The sequence below is a fragment of the Corticium candelabrum genome, chromosome 7, assembly GCF_963422355.1.
Source record: "Corticium candelabrum chromosome 7, ooCorCand1.1, whole genome shotgun sequence".
In the NCBI taxonomy this organism is placed as follows: domain Eukaryota; kingdom Metazoa; phylum Porifera; class Homoscleromorpha; order Homosclerophorida; family Plakinidae; genus Corticium; species Corticium candelabrum.
The window spans coordinates 843,664-861,163 of NC_085091.1; the positions used below are offsets into that span (position 1 = coordinate 843,664).

Below are 17,500 nucleotides of genomic sequence, written 5' to 3' on the forward strand. Positions count from 1 at the left end.
AATAGCTAATCTGCGTGTCCATTACATCTAGTACATACATGAAAACTGGTTAAAACTAGAATGCACACTATATACGCACTAAATACACATACACATTACGACTAGATGAAAGGGACCTATGGTCTCGGTCTCTAAATGTTTATGACTGTCCACTGAGAGCTGAAGTCTTCCTGCAGCTGTATTCATTGAGGAGAGATGAGAACTTCTTTGTAAGGGTCTTTCTGTCTGCCTGCCTGTCTGTCTGTCTGTCTGTCTGTCATTAGCTAATGACTTTTTGTTTGCAAGGACTGATTTGTATTTTAAAAATCGTAGCATATGTACAAGTAGAATCTGTATGAGAATAAATTATCTGTCTGTCTGTCTGTCTGTCTGTCTGTCTGTCTGTCTGTCTGCCTGCCTGTCTGTCTGCCTGTCTTTCAGTGTTTTACTCATTAGCAATAGTCTCGGACTACAAGTAGAACATTTCATTTTAACAATAACTGTTTGTAGTAGTGAAGATTGTTGACAATAAACTTGATCCTGTCTGTCTGTCTGTCTGTCTGTCTGTCTTGTATTTCTTACATCAAACTATGATACAATTCTGCAAAGAACTACAGTAATACAACTAGACTAATGTTCATTGAAGAGCTAACATTACAGCAAACTAAACACTTATACATAACTAAGACTAATGAGGAAAATTGGGTGCTGAGAAAGTCAGACCCACTACACAACATGCTAAGTTTCTTTGATATAACTTGAGGATAGCACTTATGTAATTGTACAGAGAATCTTTTCCTCCAAAAGTCTAAAATTCTGCAGCATTAAGTCTGTTTGTTTGTCTGTCTGTATGTTTGTCTGTTTGTCTGTCTGTTTGTCAGTCAGTCTGTTTGTTTGTCTGTCTTATTTAATAAAATTAAAAATTTACATTTCTATTACTAAGTCTTATAGTATAGTATTAGTTCAAAATGCATATTTTCAATCTAGTGAACACTACTTTGAATGTCTCTGTTTGTGTGTGATGATGTCTATCTGTTTGTCCGTCCGTCTCAGTTTGTTACTTAAACCTGATGGCGCATATGTGCTAGGGTTACATGCAGTAGTGTGGTTTGTAGACCATTGATTTAGTTAGTTTGTCTACTTGTTTACTTTCCTTGTTTGTTTGTTTGTTGTTTAATACATTCACTACTTGTCTACCTTCTGTTTGTTAATTATCTATTTGCATTCATCTGTTTGTTTATCTAAATTGTTTATTGCATCTATATTTATGCATTTTATCAGATGCAAGCCGTGTTGACAACATACGGGTCTTTGTGCTCTTTCTTCTGGACCAGCTGCATTGCCATTTACCTCTACATCACAATAGTCAAGAGCAACGGAGTACTGGCAGACAGACTGATCACCATGTTTCATGTTGTTAGTTGGATTATGCCTGCTGTAATAACAGGAGTAGCATTTAGTATGAGTAAATTGGGATATACAGAACATGGTGACACAGCTGGATGGTGCTGGATTAATGGAGATATCACTTCTTCAAAAACACAAATGTGGATGGTCGTCACTGGAAAGGGATGGGAAATTTTGTCATACATTATTGTTGTCTTGTTATACGTTTTGATCAAAGTACATTTATGGCAAGAGGTTTGTTGGTTTTTATATGTTTTTGTATGCAGACAGATGTACAAACAAACAGACAGACAGACAGACAGAATGTTGTATGCTTTAGGATTGTAATGGTCCTCTGTTGTGTTAGTGTTAGGTTGCTCATGATGTAAATTAACGTTTGATTTAAATTGAAAATATTTGTATTGAGACAGACAGACAGACTATTTTATTTTATTATTTATGATTATTTTATTGTTACATTATTCTGTTCAGAATAATGTAACAATAATGTAATAATCATAGTTACAATCATAGAACAATAATGTAATAATAATGTTACAGAATAATAATGTTATTATTCTGTAACATTAAAATATTTATGATTATTTTATTGTTACAGATCCTCTACTTGTACACATCCTAAACTTCTATGATGAACCAGTCCTTCACAGTGAAATACTTTAAAACATTAGTGGACTTGGATCTGTACATTAAAGTCAAAAAGCTTGTCCATGTCATTCTTTGTTTCTGAAACTCTTGACAACTTTTTGAGGATTACTTTTGCATTGCATCTTTGAAGAATAAAGAGAACCGTTTTCTCCAAAAAGTTTTGAATTGTTCTGCACTACGAAAGGGGTCTTCCTCGATACGGCTGCACTGTTTTGAGAGAGTGAGACAGACAGACAGACAGACAGACAGACAGACACAGACAGACGAGTTTTTCTGTTGCTTGATCATCAGCAATGTCACGCCCGGGTGCTGTCAAGAAAACTGTGTAGACTTGTTAGAAGTAGTAAATTAGATTTAGACTCTTATTACAAAAAAATTGGTAGTTCAGTAATTGCTTTGCTGTCTAAGGTCGCTGGACAATATTTAGCCTGTAATAGCAGTTGTAATATGCAAATATATGTATTGACAGACAGACAGACGGACAGACAGACAGACAGACAGAGAGACAGACAGAAAGAAAGAAAGAAAGAAAGAAAGAAATTATTTAAGACAGACAGACAGACAGACAGACAGACAGATGGATAGACAGACAGATGGATAGACAGACAGACAGACAGACTGATAGAGTAGACAAACATAAACACAAACTACTATTAGATGTCTACTGCTTTTTCTGGTGTTTGATGCAGAAAAGACAACCAAGCAACTTGATAACGAAGTCAAGCTTTGAGACAGCTCAGAGCAAAAACAGGAAACTTACGCTTGTTCCGATTGTGTTTGTGCTGCTACGAATGTGGGGAACCATCCGATTCTTTCTTGTCTTGTTTAACAACACGTGTGCTTTGCAGAACCACTTTCTCATTGCGCTTCATGTAAGTGTAATTGTAGTTGACAGACGACAGACTCAAGGATGGGTAGACCAACCAACAGACAAACAGTACACGGGGAGATGACCGGCTGGACACTCAAGTCTAATAGTTGGCAGGCTGGCGTGTAAAAGTGATTAATTAAACATACACATACATACATACATACATACATACATACATACATACATGGTTTATTCATCTCGAGGGCGTGTCTGAGACCTCTGCCTACATACATACAACTAGTACGGCGCAAGATTAAAAGGTCACTAAACACTAAACTAAACAGCAACAGACAGCAAGAGTCAAAACTAAAAAAAAAGAAACAGAATTAAATCTATTACTACTTTTACACAAATAGGTCTGAGTCCAACCAACAGTCTGAATTTCTTCGACACCAGATTGCAAACGATGTGCCAATGGAAATTCTGCACATCTTTCTGAACAGGAAGTTTGATGAAGGCTTGCTGAATTTGAGGAACCGCAATATAGGTTCAAAGCTACTGCAATCTACCAGGCCTCTTGACCCGACTTGTAAAGTGTGAAGTTGAGCACTCCACCCAGCTTGTTTGCAAGCAGATACCAAATTGCTGCATTTTTTTCTTGTATTCGGATGAGGTGGTAAATTTCTCTTCAAAACACACTGTCAATTCCAGAAGACTAATCTCTTTAGTTTTCTGGCACCATAGGATGATGTCAGGGCAAAGAGATGAGTTGGAAATAACAGATGGGAGTACATATGGTAAGCCTGGAAGGTCAACAAAGATTGCCCAGGATCTTGGTAGAGGTTCATCTAGGAACAGGTAGATGCATTTAAGCACAGAATTGTGACGCCAGGTGTATCTCCCACTCTTTAAAGCCGTCCCGCAGTTGTTGAGCACATGTTGAAGGGTTTGATAATTGCCACAGAGTGGACAGTCAGAAGAATCAGATTTCTGCCAACGTCGCAAGTTTGCTTTATGAGGTAGAGTATTCTGAATGACGTTAAGACAGAATGAGAAGATTCTGTCTTTGAATGACAGTACAGTCTTACTCCAGTGTCATCATCCCCCTGCAAGCGCAGTGTCGAGCCTTGTACAACACAAGCTTTGATGAGGTTCAAGCGTTGCTGATCATCAACACTCTGTAATAGTCGTTTGGCTTTGCACAAACCAACAAAATTTACATGTGTAGTGATGGTTCTAAAGACTCAAATACATACATACATACATACATACATACATACATACATACATACATACATACATACATACATACATACATACATACATACATACATACATACATACATACATACATACATACATACATACATACTTACACACCCATTGTACATACATACATACATACCCATGGTACATCTTTTACAGAAATCCGTCTCTATTTCTCAACATCAGCTGTTTCATTCTATGTTCGTGGCCTTACGGTACATACATACATACATACATACATGTACATACATACAGATTGTCTATTTTCATCTCTACGTACTAGTCCACAACTTGAGTTTATACTAAAACCCCTTCAACTCTGCAAGTATCCTTTAAAAACTGATGGACTTGTATTTGCACAATGTCATCAAACAGCTTGTCCATGTCATTTTTAGATTCTGACAGTCTCCATGAATTCTTGACAATTACTTTATAGTGTTCCATCTTTGAAGTATTGTGGAAACCATTTCTTCAAAAGGTCAGATTACTACACAATACCTATTGAGAAAGCTGCATTGCTTTGAAAGATGGTGTAAGGAACGTGTGAAGCCCCATCATCCAAAATGTTAGAGCATAACAACACATTTAAATGGTGTTCTGCCTTTCTGGGTTCTGTCTCATGTGCATGGGATGTGAGGATCACTCGTGCACTCACTCCAAACATTACTTGAGACTAGAGTTATAAGGCCAGACATGCAGGTCCACCTCCATGTATACTTATACTTGCACACCAAGAGGTGATATCCTGGAGACTACAGTAATGTAGGTCTATCTCTCGACCACAGTTGCATACATCCACCCAATCAGTAATGGCAGAGGCAATCCCAAACTCACAGAATGCTATGGAAAACTCCATCATGATCATTGGTATAAGTGCTTGCTTATTAGCAGAACGACAGACAGACAGGCAGACAAAGTAACAAACAAACAAACAGTTTCATTCCAACACATCATGCAATAAAACCAACAGACAGAAATTGCCTACATTAATTAAACAGTTGGTGTAGAGCAATGCTGGCAAACAGCTAGGCAGCTATCCATACTCGTATGACTATAAAACCAGACCTTATGCAAATGTATTGGTGCTATTGTTAGCAGTCTGTTCAATAGGGAATTGGTGACAGTGCTCAAGGCTTCGTCAACTTCATCATCTTTTGCATATTTACAGAACGAGTTCGATCCCATTGGCTCAACCCTTTCTCTTCATGCTTTTCATGTTTTACATGTCGTCGCCGTCGTCGTTGTCGTCAAAGGAAGAAGTCTAGAGAAACTTCAAGAGTTCAACTACATTCTGATTCACCAGAGAAAGATGCCAACTCACCTTTGTTGTATGCATCCCAGGAGGTCACCAGTTCAACTTCTTACTCGAGTATCCAGGACTAGTTGCCTTTGACCACTTTTAATTTGTGTGAAAGAAAGGTTGTACATGTATATCACAGCTGATGTTGCTGGTTTCATCGTGCTTTGCTAGAATGAACAGCTGATTTTGACTTTTTCAGTTTTGTTTGACTTTGTAAAGCTGACATGCCTAGGGAAAACTGAAGGTAGGCTCTAGTTTTATTTTTGTACAACATAATCATTACAGGGGAGATAGAAGATTGACTGGAAAAGCCTAAAACAACTAAACAAGATTTGTTGGTTTGTTTGTGTGTTTTGTGTTTTTTGTTGTTTGTGTGTTTGTGTGTCTCTTTAATGTACTTTTTGTGTACTTGTATTTGTTTGTGTGTGCATGCATGTGTGTGTGTGTGTGTGTGTGTGTGTGTGTGTGTGTGTGTGTGTGTGTGTGTGTGTGTGTGTGTGTGAATGGTTTAAACGACCAAAACATTGTACTTGCTGTTTCAGCAACAGTCAAATCAAGGTAAATAAAACCACACCAAAACTTCGATTTCTGACGTTAGTGATCACATTTGCACTGTGCTTCACACGATTTGATGACCAGTGACTCTGTCACCTACTCAATACAATAGTCATATACGAAAAACAATCTCAAATACAGTAAACACTGCATAACATCTTTGAAATTGATCTGCATCAGAGACCTACACTAAAAATCTTTTAATCCTTCAATCATCATCATCGTTTAGACAAAGGATCCGTTTCACTTTCTCCTCTAATGTGTAGAGATGGTCGTCATGGTGATGAGGGGCAATAGACCTCATGCTTTCAGCTAACTTCAACAGATACTCAGCATTCCTGCCACTCGGACCACAACGAGTTGCAATCTCAGTTGCCATGTCTTCAAGCGGTGCCGGACCAAGGTACCACGGATTGTCGCTTGACGCTGAATAAGCAGTGACCTGGAAAGGTTGGAGTAACGTGTCCTTCGGATGAAATAACATCTCTCTGGTTTCGTAGCCACATTTTTCTCGATGATCCAAGTGAGACATAACTTCGGCAACTTGATGTTCGGCTAATTTGTAAGCGATTCCCCATATATGCTCCTAACACAAAGAAAACAATCACACAAATGTATAGCAGATGCTACAATAAAAAACAATAAAAAACGCACTATTAATATTAATAAACTAACGCGCGTTACGTAAAATATAGCGCGCGTTAAGATTAAACGTCAGGTGGCCTCGGAGCCTATTACATCGCGCCAACTTGCGCACACACACCGCAGGATTCCGAGGACAATACACTTGCCTTTTCGTCTGGAACTAGTGTGACAACTCGTCCGGGCTGCAAGATCATAAAATTATATGTATTAGATGTATGTGCTACTCATCAAGTCCTACCGCATCTGGAACTCCTCTGTGATCAATGCTACCTTGCCAGAAACGACGGGCGAAGCCTTCAACGTAGCCCACACATCGATCTTCGTAGGGAAAGTCTACATTCCAAGTCAAAGAACCATAACCGAATACCCACATTCTCGCATTTGTGTCGACATACAATGGTAAGATGCCCGGATGTTGTCAAACCTAACGCGCGCTATTGTTGGGGATCATGCGGAGGCAAGGAGAGAGAAAGAGTTCAAATATAGAGAGAGGCGAGACAGTAAACACGTATACGAGTTTTACTTTGTATTAGTAAACAAAGGTAGTCTAATTTTTTATAATTTATTAATTAATATACTTACAACATTAATATATTAATATTAATATTTGTTAATTATAATATTAATATTAATATTTATTAATTATAATATTAATATTAATATTTATTAATTATAATATCTATATTAATTAATATAATTATATTTTTAATATGATTACAATTGATGGGGTAGACCATCTGTGCTACTAATAATTTCACATAGTCAGGGGTAATAGTCAGGGGGTTTACAAATAATAATTATATGCCCACAAATGCTGCATGCAACTAGTCGTATTCCAAAAAACTGGGATGTGCAACATTTCAGCTATAGCTAAAGCTCAGCGAACAAAATGTAGTCAAAGCAGTTTGTGCAGCTTATATGAAATTAGAAATTATTTTTAAAAATTATGAAAAATTAAGAATAAAAAATATAAAAAATTTACATAACAGGTTCACTGTCAGTGTACATACTTATGATAGTTTACTATTAGATGCAAATTTGGAGACAACACACACACACACACACACACACACACACACACACACACACACACACACACACACACACACACACACACACACACACACACACAAATGGGCCCGGGGCTTGTCTCTCTAGTACACTGTACTACTGCTGCACTCCTGTATCTCTTGCTTTTGGTATCCCACAGCTGCATAAAGATTTCTTTGATATGGAAAGGTGTTTCTGTATCTTTTTCCATTTATCGGTAAGTTAGCTTTTTAGAAATATGGTAGACGTACACACACACACACACACACACACACACACACACACACACACACATACACACACACACACACAGACACACACACACACACACACACACACACACACACACACACACAGACACACACACACACACACACACACACACACACACACACACACACACACACACACACACACACACACACATGACTAGACTTATGCAATGCATGCATACAGTCTGCATTTGGTTATCAATAATTAATAAATAATTAATTAATTAATCCTATCTTAGTCAGTCAATTATATCTTGTTAACGTCGAAGAAGAGCAATCAAACTCTACTTTCAGTAGATACTTTGCATTGTCATACTTGACACCACATCAAACTGCAATTAGACTCTAGATTGAGTTATTAGCACCATATCACAAACACAACTTTCTCTACCAAAAGTCACAATTTCAATTTCTTCATACACACACATCGTAGCAGCAGCAGCAGCGATGACATCAAGCTGCTCATCGGAGCCGAACGGAGTAGACAAATGGATGAGAATTCTAACAGGCAGCGTTGCCGCATTGTCAATGTTTGGCTGCACAGTAATCATCATCAGCTATGCTCTCTGGCCAAGACTCAGGTCAAAATCCCGTTCTCTCTTGGTTTGTCTGTCAGTTGGAGATTATATGAACGCACTGGGAGTCTTTGTCAGTAGTGTGTGGCCTCCTGAGGGTAACGACGTGGGCTGCAAAGTGCAAGCCGTGATGACAACGTGTGGCTCTTTGCTGTCGTTTTTCTGGACAAGTTGTTTAGCAATTTATATATTTATTGTCATTGTGTTGAATAATCGAGAGTTGGCGAAGCGACTGCTCGTTGTGTTTCATGTGGTCAGTTGGGGTTTGCCTGCTGTTGTAACGTGTGTTGCTCTTGTGAAAGGGAAATTGGGATATACAGAAAGTAGTGATACTGTGGGATGGTGTTGGATAGAAGCAAGAGAGGTTGCTGATAGTGAGGCTGTTGTTTGGATGGTGGTGACAGGAAAGGGATGGGAGATCATATCGTATGTCGTTGTTGTGGTGCTGTATATTGCAACTAAATTGTACATTTGTCAAGAGGTGAGTGATTCATTGGTGTTTTGTTTAATTAAACTACAGGACAGACAGACAAACAAACATACAGACAAATAAACAAACATACATACATACATACATACAGACAGACAGACAGACAAACAGACAGACAGCTATAGGCAGGCAGGCAGACAGACAACTTATTCTCATACAGACTTTACTTGTGCATATGCTAGGATTTTTTAAAAGCAAACCAGTCCTTGCAAACAACAAAGTCATAGATTAATCAATGGAATTGACCTTGAATGTCAAAATCAAATAATCTATCTAAATTACCATGATTAGGTGACAGTTTTGAAAGTTTTCTAAGGATAACTTTGGCATTGCATCTTTTGTAGAAAATCTTTTTCTCCAACACGACATGCACATGGAAGCATTAAAATTGGCTTCTGGATTTGCTGACTGTTGTGACAAATGCTGCAAAAATTCTCTGCCTTTGTGCCCAACCTCCCAAAATGTTCTATCACAAGAGGAACACATCTTGATACATATCCTCCTGGAACAAGCTCTTCTGAATATTTTTCATTTTCTTTTCTTCTCTTGTCGTAGTAGCATGACCATTTTCCTTGCTAGTTCTCCTAATAATGTCCTGACTCCATGGATGAGCCAGGCACACATCAAGATCCAAATTCTGTCCAGTATTTGGATCAAACATTGTAATGTCTGGACGGTGTTCAGTATTGATGTATTAATGTCTTAATTGGTTCTGTTTGATGGGGAAGGTGAAGGTCAGACAAAAAATATATAAATATAACGGATTACTACAAATACCTATATGACGTCACATATAATAGCCGGGATCTTCTTCTATTAATGTCACGTGTTAGGATTCCCGTATATTGGAGAATGGCGGCGCAGTTTGGCGAAGAAAACAACCGCTTGGAGCCGCACCGGCTGTTCAGACGTGGTTCGTTTGACTTGTTGAAGCTCTTCGCGTCTTTTGAATTAGGAAGACTTTATTTGGGGTGTTGTTGCTGAATGGTATGGCTAAATTTTGAGATCATTGGTTGTTTTTTTGTGACAAGTGAAATTCGGCCTTTTTAGCGTGGGTGCGGTTATGTTCTATCTTTATTAATCCAATTGGTGAAAGGTAGAGCCACTCCCAATTAGACAGACAGACAGACAGACAGAGACTGGGTTGTTGTCAAGTCTGACCTTAAGAATGCCTTCAATTCAATAGAGTGAGGGCATATGCTCAGCCAAGTTCGTGGCTCATTCCCAGATATATACAACCATGCAACTCAAATGTACAGTGGAGTGAGTCCTCTAGTATATTTGTATGGTAAAGAAACTGTCATCATCAATTCACATGAAGGTGTTCATCAAGGAGATCCCTTAGGTTCAGCACTCTTCTCTATGGCCTTCCATCCACATTTGTCTTCCCTCCAAAGCCAACACCAGAAAGTCATTGTCCTGGCCTATCTAGATGATGTCTTTCTTCTGGGCACAAGCAAGAAGGTTTTAACAGCTCCCTCTGATCTCTCCTCTTCACTTGCCAATATTGGATTGAAAGTTGCTGAAAACAAGTGTGAAATCTACTGCCCCTCTCAGTTGGTTTTTCAAGCAATTCCAGCCTCAAACACAAGTCCTGTTGCACAAGAAGGTATCATACTGGGAACACCAATTGGAGAAGGGTCTTTTGTTAATAAGAAGTCTTGCTACCAGTTTGCAGATTCCGGAGGTTTTCTTTGTGAGCAACTTCCTGGCCTTGAAGACCCTCAAGCTGCAATGTTGTTGTTGAGACATTGTCACATTTCAAGGATGAATAACCTGGCCCGTATAGTTCCACCCCGGTTGCTCTAACTGGCTTGTGAAGTTTATAATTTCTTGGCAAGATCAAGTTTCCAAAATATTATTGGAAGTGTAGCAATTTCAAATTTGAAATAGTATCAAGCTACCTTGCCAATCCGTTGTGGAGAGTTAGGTCTATCACCATCAGCCAGAATTTCTCCCTTAACATTATTTTGTCTCTATCTGGGCAAACACTCTCCGTGCTCTCCCAGAGCATTTTCATGATCTTGAACAATCTGTAAACAACCTGCTTTTGGATCCTGATTCTATGGGATCTATAGGCCATGATCTTCATGAAACGGTGCCGGAGGGGGCAGTCACTGTCAGACTTGATCAATGATAATGTAAAATTGCAGCAAAAGCTTACTCAACAACAGCTCAAGGCTGATGTTGACTACCTCTTGAACAACAACTCAAATACAATCAGAGACAGAGCTCGTTTGCATTCATTGTCAGGTAAAGGAGCTGGAGCTTGGGTGTCAGCAATACTGTCCTCGTCACGTGTTGCACTTTCATCACACGATTTTTGTTTGGCAACTATGATAAGGTTGGGATGTGACATTCTTGCATCAAGCAGTTGCTGTGATTGTGGCAAAGAACTGGACATCCAAGGATATCATCTAATCACTTGTAAGACTGCGGGTGGTCCAGTGCACACTCACAACTCAATTGTGTCAGCATGGTCTAACTGCCTTTCTCAACTCAACTTGCCACACAAACTAGAGCCACAATATCGGTATGTCAACAGTGACAAGAGGTCGGACATCCTCGTTTATGACCCAGATTCAGGTGCAGACATCGAATTAGATGTGTCTTTGGCTCATGCATGATATTTGGACTCAGTGAAGGCAGCCTCTAGAGAAGAAGGAGTAGCAGCAATGAAACGGGAAGAGAAGAATGAGGCAAAATATAATTCTGAGCTTCTGTCAGAAAGGTCCTGCCCATTGGTCATTCCTCTTGTTTTCAAACATTTTGGCCATTGGGGCGAACAAGCAGTTAGATATTTGAACAAGCTGGCAAGGAGTGCAAGGAATGAAGAAGGAAGACGAAATGAGATCAACTTCAAGACCAAGTGGCGATCAATTATTTCAGTGACTATACAGCGTTGCAATGCAAGCGAGATTAGAATGTTGAAATGTAGTTGGTGCAGTGTAATTTTGTATGCTTCAAAACGGTAATGGTCTTGTTGTGTTAGGTTGCTCGTGATGTAAACGTTTGATTTAAATGGAAAATATATGTATTGACAGACAGAGACAAACAGACAAGCAGGCAGGCAGACAGACATGCAGACAGACACATAGATAGATAGACAGACAGACATATAGACAAATAGACAGACAGACAGACAGACACATAGATAGACAGACAGACAGAGAGACAGACGTTTAGGCCTCTTCAAGGAGTAGGAACAGGTGCATGGCTTGACTCAATACCTCTTTCAACAAAGTTTGCATTAAAGCCTGGTGAGTTTTGTCTAGCAACATGTTTGAGGTTGTGTTGTGAAATGCCCCTTAGATCAGTGATTTCCACTTGTAATTGTGGGAAAGATGCTGATGGGGATGGATACCATTTTCTGACTTGCAAAACTGGAGGTGGGCCTATATGGACTCATGAAACACTATCGAGCGTATGAAGCAACTGTTTACAGCAACTAAATATGACACATAAGCGAGAACAAAGGAATTGATATATTAATATTAATACTGATGACAGACCCGATATCATTGCATTCGATGCACAATCTGGGTGTGACGTTGAACTCCGCATTTCAGTGGCTCACCCATGGGCCAAACATATTATTCCTAGGCAGCTTTGGAAGATGGCGCAGCTGCAGCCGTACAAGAAGCCGTGAAATCACAGAAATATGCTGGTGAGTTGGACATGTGGGGCAGATCCTCTAACTGTATTGCCCTAGTTTTTTAACATTTTGGAAGATGGGGACATGATCCTCTTCAGTTCCTTAATTAATCAACTGTCCATTCTCTCAACAGATGACGATGGAAGGAAGAACAGCAGAGAGTTCAAGACGTACTGGCGTCGCTGTTTGTCTACAGCATTGCAAAGATGCAATGCTAATGTGATTAGTAGAAAATTAGGAAGAGCAGGACAGTTTAAAAACTCTCTGAATGTTGATGAAGCATTTGTTAATTATAAGTAGTTGGATTTTGTTGTGTGGCCCATTGTGGGCTTTTGGACTGGTGTTTGGACAATTAGACTGTAATATTGCTGATGTATGAAAATATATGTATTGACAGACAGATAGACAGACAGACAGACAAACATGCAGACAGATGGACAGATTCACAGGCACCAAATGACAGACAAAAGATCAACCAATCCAAAGATTCATATAAATGCAAATAAGTGTTATTGATTTCAGAAAAAGGCACCAAAGGTGTTTATAACAAAGTCAACTTTCGAGACAGCTCAGACTATCAACAGGAAGCTGACTTTTGTACCCATTGTATTTGTAATCTCAAGAATGTGGGGAACTTTGCGATTTTTCTTCATCATTTTGCAGAAGCATTGCTTGGCAAAGTCCCCAATCTTTCTTGCCTTACATGTAAGAACAACACAGTGGTTTTGTTGTTTCTATTGCAATTAATATTTTGGACAATTTTTGAATTTTAGTAATTTAAATTAAGATTGACTATTTATGTTTTTAATAAATATTTTTAAATATATGAAATATTTAAATTAATTTTTAATGAATATTTTTAAATTTAAATATTTCAAATAATCTATTTTGTAATATTGTATATATAAATATATTAAATAATTTATTTTGTAATAAATAGTGTATAAATATGTAAATATTGTATATTCATACTTTTCAAAATATTTTAATATAATAGTTAATATCAATAATTTTTAGGCACCTTTCATCTGTTTGTCTGCCTGTCTACTGGTCTGTTTGTCTGTCTGTCTCTCTTTGTCTGTCTGTCTCTCTTTGTCTGTCTGTCTGCCTGTCTGTCTGTTTCTTTGTTTGCCTGTCTGCCTGTGTGTGTGTGTGTGTGTGTGTGTGTGTGTGTGTGTGTGTGTGTGTGTGTGTGTGTGTCTGTGTGTGTGTGTGTGTGTGTGTGTGTGTGTGGTGCAATGGCTCAGTTGGTTAGAGAGTCATCTTATGAAGTGTTTACATCCGGGACCTTGAAGGGTTGCAAGTTCAAGTCACAGTGATGGGGAGCTATGGCATAATTTCCTTAAGCAAGAAACTAACACACATTTGCTTCTCTCGACTCAGGAGTATAAATGAGTACCTGCTCATTAACTGGGGTCCTAAGCGGCCATCGGCTGTGACGTGACATCAGCCACTGGGGTTCTGGTGAGACTTTGGGTGCTCACACCACAGTTGGCTTCACAAGTCGGTGCTCCTGCGAGTGCCTGGTCCGGCTCCAGGAGTTTGCTAGCGCAGACCCAGAGTTCCCTGAGTAGCGCACAGGGCCCAGCTTAACAGCTGGGGGGCGTGACCTCTGAGAGGCAGCTTCTGACATTTAGGATTTTTTTAGGTGTGTGTGTGTGTGTGTGTGTGTGTGTGTGTGTGTGTGTGTGTGTGTGTGTGTGTGTGTGTGTGTCTGTATGTATGTATGTATGTATGTTTGTCTGTCTGTCTGTCCGTTACTGTGTTCTACAAAACTGAGATTCTTGCCATCCAAACTTTTTTGCCTTGCAGGGCATCGGCGATTCTGCACAAGGATTTGCAAACTTCATCATATTCTGCGTATTCACTCCAAAGGTTCACAATCACTGGATAAACACAATTTGCATAACTTTCTGCTGTAAATGGAAGGAGCCACGAGATCCTTCCGAACATGATCATCTGTTGCCAGTCAAGAGCAACATACTTGCGTTTTTCTCTGGATTTCGTAGCCGTCCACCTCAACAACAAAATAATCGAAAGTGAAATGGTCTCATTGTGGTGTGTTCTACATGTTGTTAAGCTTGTGTGTGTGTGTCTTGTCATTATAGAATTATGTCGTCGTCATCGTGTTAGTTGCGAATGTGTGTTGGCGATGTGACAATTCAGTTAATTAAGTGTGAGTGTGGTAGTGAAACTGTCAGTTTTAGTATCACACAACAGTGTGGAGAGAAATGAAAATGAAAGTCAAATGTAGTGATATCTAGTAGATATTCTCGAGTCTTCTAGATATGTTAGGAGTGGTGGACGGTCATAGAATACTTGTATACATGGTATTAATTGGTAAGACAAATGGCCTCAATATCAGGATGTGCATGTGCATAAGACACACAGACAGATAGACAGAGAAACAGATAAACGGACAGAAAGACAAAGACACACAAGTAGACAGACAGACAGACATGCAGACAGACAGATAGACAGACAGACAAATAGAGAAAGACACACAAGTAGACAGACAGACAGACAGACATGCAAACAGACAGACAGAAAGACAAGAGACAAAGACCCACAAATAGACAGACAGACAGATGGATGGACAGACAGACAGATGGATGGATAGACAGACAAACAGACAAAAAGACAACGACACAAGTAGACAGACGGACAGATATGTAGACAGGCAGATAAACAGACAAAAGACAAAGACACACAAGTAGACAGACAGACAGACAGATAAACAGACAGATGAGACAGACGGACGGACAGACATATAGACAGATAGACAGTTGCTCCTAGTTGGCTAAGATTTTTCCGCCGTAGACAGACAGAAAGACAAAGAAACACAAGTAGACAGACAGACAGATAGAGACAGACAAACAGACAGACGGACAGATACATATCTGTTGTACCTTTAAAACAAAATTAAAGTTTATTAACGTAAAGCGATTTTAGCATCGAGGTTACATGAAAATACTTCCTTTTAGTGGAGCAATTCAAGTTGGGCTGAACACACCAACCAAAGTGGTGCTCGTATGCAGTAGCATCGCATCAACGGCTTCACATTGGCACACAATAAAGTTACTCGTTAGACTCAGATTCATCGTGCTACCTCGTAGACAGGTGTGTATTCAATTAGCCACCTGTTCTATGCAAGTCTACGTGTTTGTCCATTATTTTTCGCTCTTGTTCTTCTCTTTCTTCTTTCGAACTTGCTTCGTGCTTTGACCTCCAGGCTGTCTCCAGTCAATAGGATGCCGACGGTAAAATGGCCACGGTGGGAGGGTCAACTAAACATGCATGATAGTAAGTCAAACAACTAACACAAAATTTAAATAATAATTAGTTACTTATTAATATCAATATTAACAGTGAGATTAATCAATAATTTTATTTGTTTGCGTTGTGTTACTGTCAACACTGGTACATGTGTGTGTGGTGTGTGTGTGGTGTGTGTGTGTCAATCAAGTCTAGACACTAAATGTATACAACCCACTTGATCTCTAATGGTCACCAAATCATCTAGTACACAATAATTATAATTGTTATTGCGCATGCGTAATAACTGTTGACTTGCATTCCGCATGCGTCCTTTAATAAATCAATTATATATTTTGCATTTATACAAAATATTTGTCTAGGGGTTAATACAAATGTATGTCATCATCTACAGAGTAGCAAACGAAAAACTCAAATTTTTATCAATTAATTAATATAAATTAACTTACAATGCATGAGAGGATGAATCCACTACCAATAATAATCACAGTCTGTGACAGCTGCTGACACATGTATCCCCACACAAATCCAACAATCTAAAATTTAATAATATTAAATTATCAAATCAGATGTGACGTCACAAGTTATCATCCGGGACTTCGTAATTAATTTTGCTCGATTTGAAGCCTCACCGCGAAGGAGATCATGATTATTTGGTATATTCTTTCTGCTAACTTCTGACCCTCAAAGTCCTGACCGTTTCAAAACGCAAAACCATCGGATTGTCGATCAAAATTTCATTCAAAGTTTCGTCGCTCACCACGTGCGGTAGGTTGAATGTTAGCTGATTCTTCAGTCTGTCGAGCAATCCTTCACTCTCTGACATCGTAACAATCCTCGTTGAAAGAATACGCGCTTGTGAAACGAAACGAAACGATTGACCTCGCACTACGGTGCGTTGCGCGCGAGTTTAGTAAAATGATTTTGGTGTTTTGTGATTTCACGCAGGTACAGTACACGTACATATTTGCCTTTGCAGTGTATTATGTAGTAATAATTTTCATAAAAGTTTTCTAGCAAAATAATTACCGTAAAATTAATGCAAAATGTTTGATCTGCTTTGACTTAGGAGTCGTATTATCTTGTTCTGTTTTTAAAGTTGTATACAATTTCTCTTGTTTTTTTTCGATTTTTAATCAAAATAATTGCTTTTTATCCGGGACTTACGTTAACGCGAGTGGCCAATAACACCGACGTATGAGTTGAATGTTGCCAGTTCACACAATTTACTGGTAAGAGTCGGCGAGAACAAGCAAGAACAAGCAAATTAAGCGTCGAGCGGACTTCTTGCGTCTAACAATGCTGCCAATCCGATTATCACACATTGCAAAAGCCGCGAAATGGCGCCCTATCACGTCATGAACACCTTGTTAGTCAATTTCATTCAAGAAGAAACTAGTTGGCGACTAACCGCGTAATGCGCAATTCAACCACAAACATACAATTGAATAAAATTACTATAATTAGCTACGCAAATTCTCTCATAATACGGGACTTCCACAAAATCAATACAAACCCGCCCTACCGGCTTTGACCCACGCGTATGCGTCACTTCTCGTGAACTTCAGTCT

The 17,500-nt window shown here is 39.0% G+C and overlaps 5 protein-coding genes across 9 annotated transcripts in view; 3 read left to right on the forward strand and 2 right to left on the reverse strand.

The window, feature by feature from the left end:
- LOC134182392 (uncharacterized) overlaps window positions 1-5,531 on the forward strand; it is an 11,854-nt gene extending 6,323 nt beyond the window's left edge. The window contains exons 6-8 of the mRNA XM_062649790.1: window positions 1,261-1,620; window positions 2,724-2,906; window positions 5,222-5,531. Of these exons, the coding sequence (XP_062505774.1) occupies window positions 1,261-1,620; window positions 2,724-2,906; window positions 5,222-5,494 (816 nt within the window). The 3' untranslated portion in view covers window positions 5,495-5,531. The remainder of the gene's footprint in view (window positions 1-1,260; window positions 1,621-2,723; window positions 2,907-5,221) is intronic.
- Window positions 5,532-5,679: 148 nt separating this feature from the next.
- Window positions 5,680-7,043, reverse strand: LOC134181681 (putative glutathione-specific gamma-glutamylcyclotransferase 2). 2 transcript variants are annotated; one of them, XM_062648947.1, is made up of 3 exons: window positions 6,850-7,042; window positions 6,758-6,793; window positions 5,680-6,552 (listed from the first exon to the last, which is right to left on the reverse strand). In XM_062648947.1, exons 1-3 carry the CDS (start codon window positions 6,982-6,984, stop codon window positions 6,175-6,177), a joined length of 549 nt encoding a protein of 182 aa, XP_062504931.1. In that variant the 5' UTR covers window positions 6,985-7,042; the 3' UTR covers window positions 5,680-6,174. The 2 variants fall into 2 exon arrangements, with proteins under 2 accessions (XP_062504931.1, XP_062504932.1); XM_062648948.1 differs by lacking the exon at window positions 6,758-6,793 and having other exon boundaries at window positions 6,850-7,043.
- Window positions 6,969-15,724, forward strand: LOC134181680 (G-protein coupled receptor 157-like). Of its 4 annotated transcripts, none has more exons than XM_062648946.1 (6): window positions 6,969-7,153; window positions 8,811-8,989; window positions 13,176-13,358; window positions 14,466-14,692; window positions 14,762-14,993; window positions 15,638-15,724. In XM_062648946.1, the coding sequence occupies exons 1-5, from the start codon at window positions 7,024-7,026 to the stop codon at window positions 14,784-14,786; spliced, it is 744 nt and encodes a 247-aa protein (XP_062504930.1). In that variant the 5' UTR covers window positions 6,969-7,023; the 3' UTR covers window positions 14,787-14,993; window positions 15,638-15,724. The 4 variants fall into 4 exon arrangements, with proteins under 4 accessions (XP_062504930.1, XP_062504929.1, XP_062504927.1 ...); XM_062648945.1 differs by lacking the exon at window positions 6,969-7,153 and having other exon boundaries at window positions 8,034-8,989; window positions 13,176-13,250; window positions 13,317-13,358; XM_062648943.1 differs by lacking the exon at window positions 6,969-7,153 and having other exon boundaries at window positions 8,034-8,989.
- Window positions 15,725-15,726: 2 nt separating this feature from the next.
- Window positions 15,727-16,822, reverse strand: LOC134181683 (signal peptidase complex subunit 1-like). Its single transcript, XM_062648949.1, has 4 exons — window positions 16,690-16,822; window positions 16,562-16,621; window positions 16,379-16,465; window positions 15,727-15,940 (listed from the first exon to the last, which is right to left on the reverse strand). Exons 1-4 carry the CDS (start codon window positions 16,753-16,755, stop codon window positions 15,824-15,826), a joined length of 330 nt encoding a protein of 109 aa, XP_062504933.1. The 5' UTR covers window positions 16,756-16,822; the 3' UTR covers window positions 15,727-15,823.
- Window positions 16,823-17,456: 634 nt separating this feature from the next.
- The window catches only part of LOC134182143 (allene oxide synthase-lipoxygenase protein-like), a 9,435-nt gene continuing 9,391 nt past the window's right edge, over window positions 17,457-17,500 (forward strand). The window contains exon 1 of the mRNA XM_062649496.1: window positions 17,457-17,500. This exon is cut by the window's right edge and continues 71 nt beyond it. The gene's annotated coding sequence lies outside the window, so the exon portion shown is untranslated.

Excerpts from the sequence above, each read along its gene's own strand:
- LOC134181681 (XM_062648947.1), bottom strand. The coding sequence starts at position 6,984 with ATGTGGGTATTCGGTTATGGTTCTTTGACTTGGAATGTAGACTTTCCC. Across the intron at positions 6,794-6,849 it reads ACAGAGGAGTTCCAGATGCG|CCCGGACGAGTTGTCACACT; the intron begins GTAGGACTTGAT and ends ATGATCTTGCAG. Across the intron at positions 6,553-6,757 it reads CACTAGTTCCAGACGAAAAG|GAGCATATATGGGGAATCGC; the intron begins GCAAGTGTATTG and ends TCTTTGTGTTAG.
- LOC134181680 (XM_062648943.1), top strand. The coding sequence starts at position 8,381 with ATGACATCAAGCTGCTCATCGGAGCCGAACGGAGTAGACAAATGGATG. Across the intron at positions 13,359-14,465 it reads CAATCTTTCTTGCCTTACAT|GGCATCGGCGATTCTGCACA; the intron begins GTAAGAACAACA and ends TTTGCCTTGCAG. Across the intron at positions 14,693-14,761 it reads CAACAACAAAATAATCGAAA|AATTATGTCGTCGTCATCGT; the intron begins GTGAAATGGTCT and ends TTGTCATTATAG.
- LOC134181683 (XM_062648949.1), bottom strand. The coding sequence starts at position 16,755 with ATGTCAGAGAGTGAAGGATTGCTCGACAGACTGAAGAATCAGCTAACA. Across the intron at positions 16,466-16,561 it reads TAATCATGATCTCCTTCGCG|ATTGTTGGATTTGTGTGGGG; the intron begins GTGAGGCTTCAA and ends ATTAAATTTTAG. Across the intron at positions 15,941-16,378 it reads GATTCATCCTCTCATGCATT|TTGACCCTCCCACCGTGGCC; the intron begins GTAAGTTAATTT and ends ATGCATGTTTAG.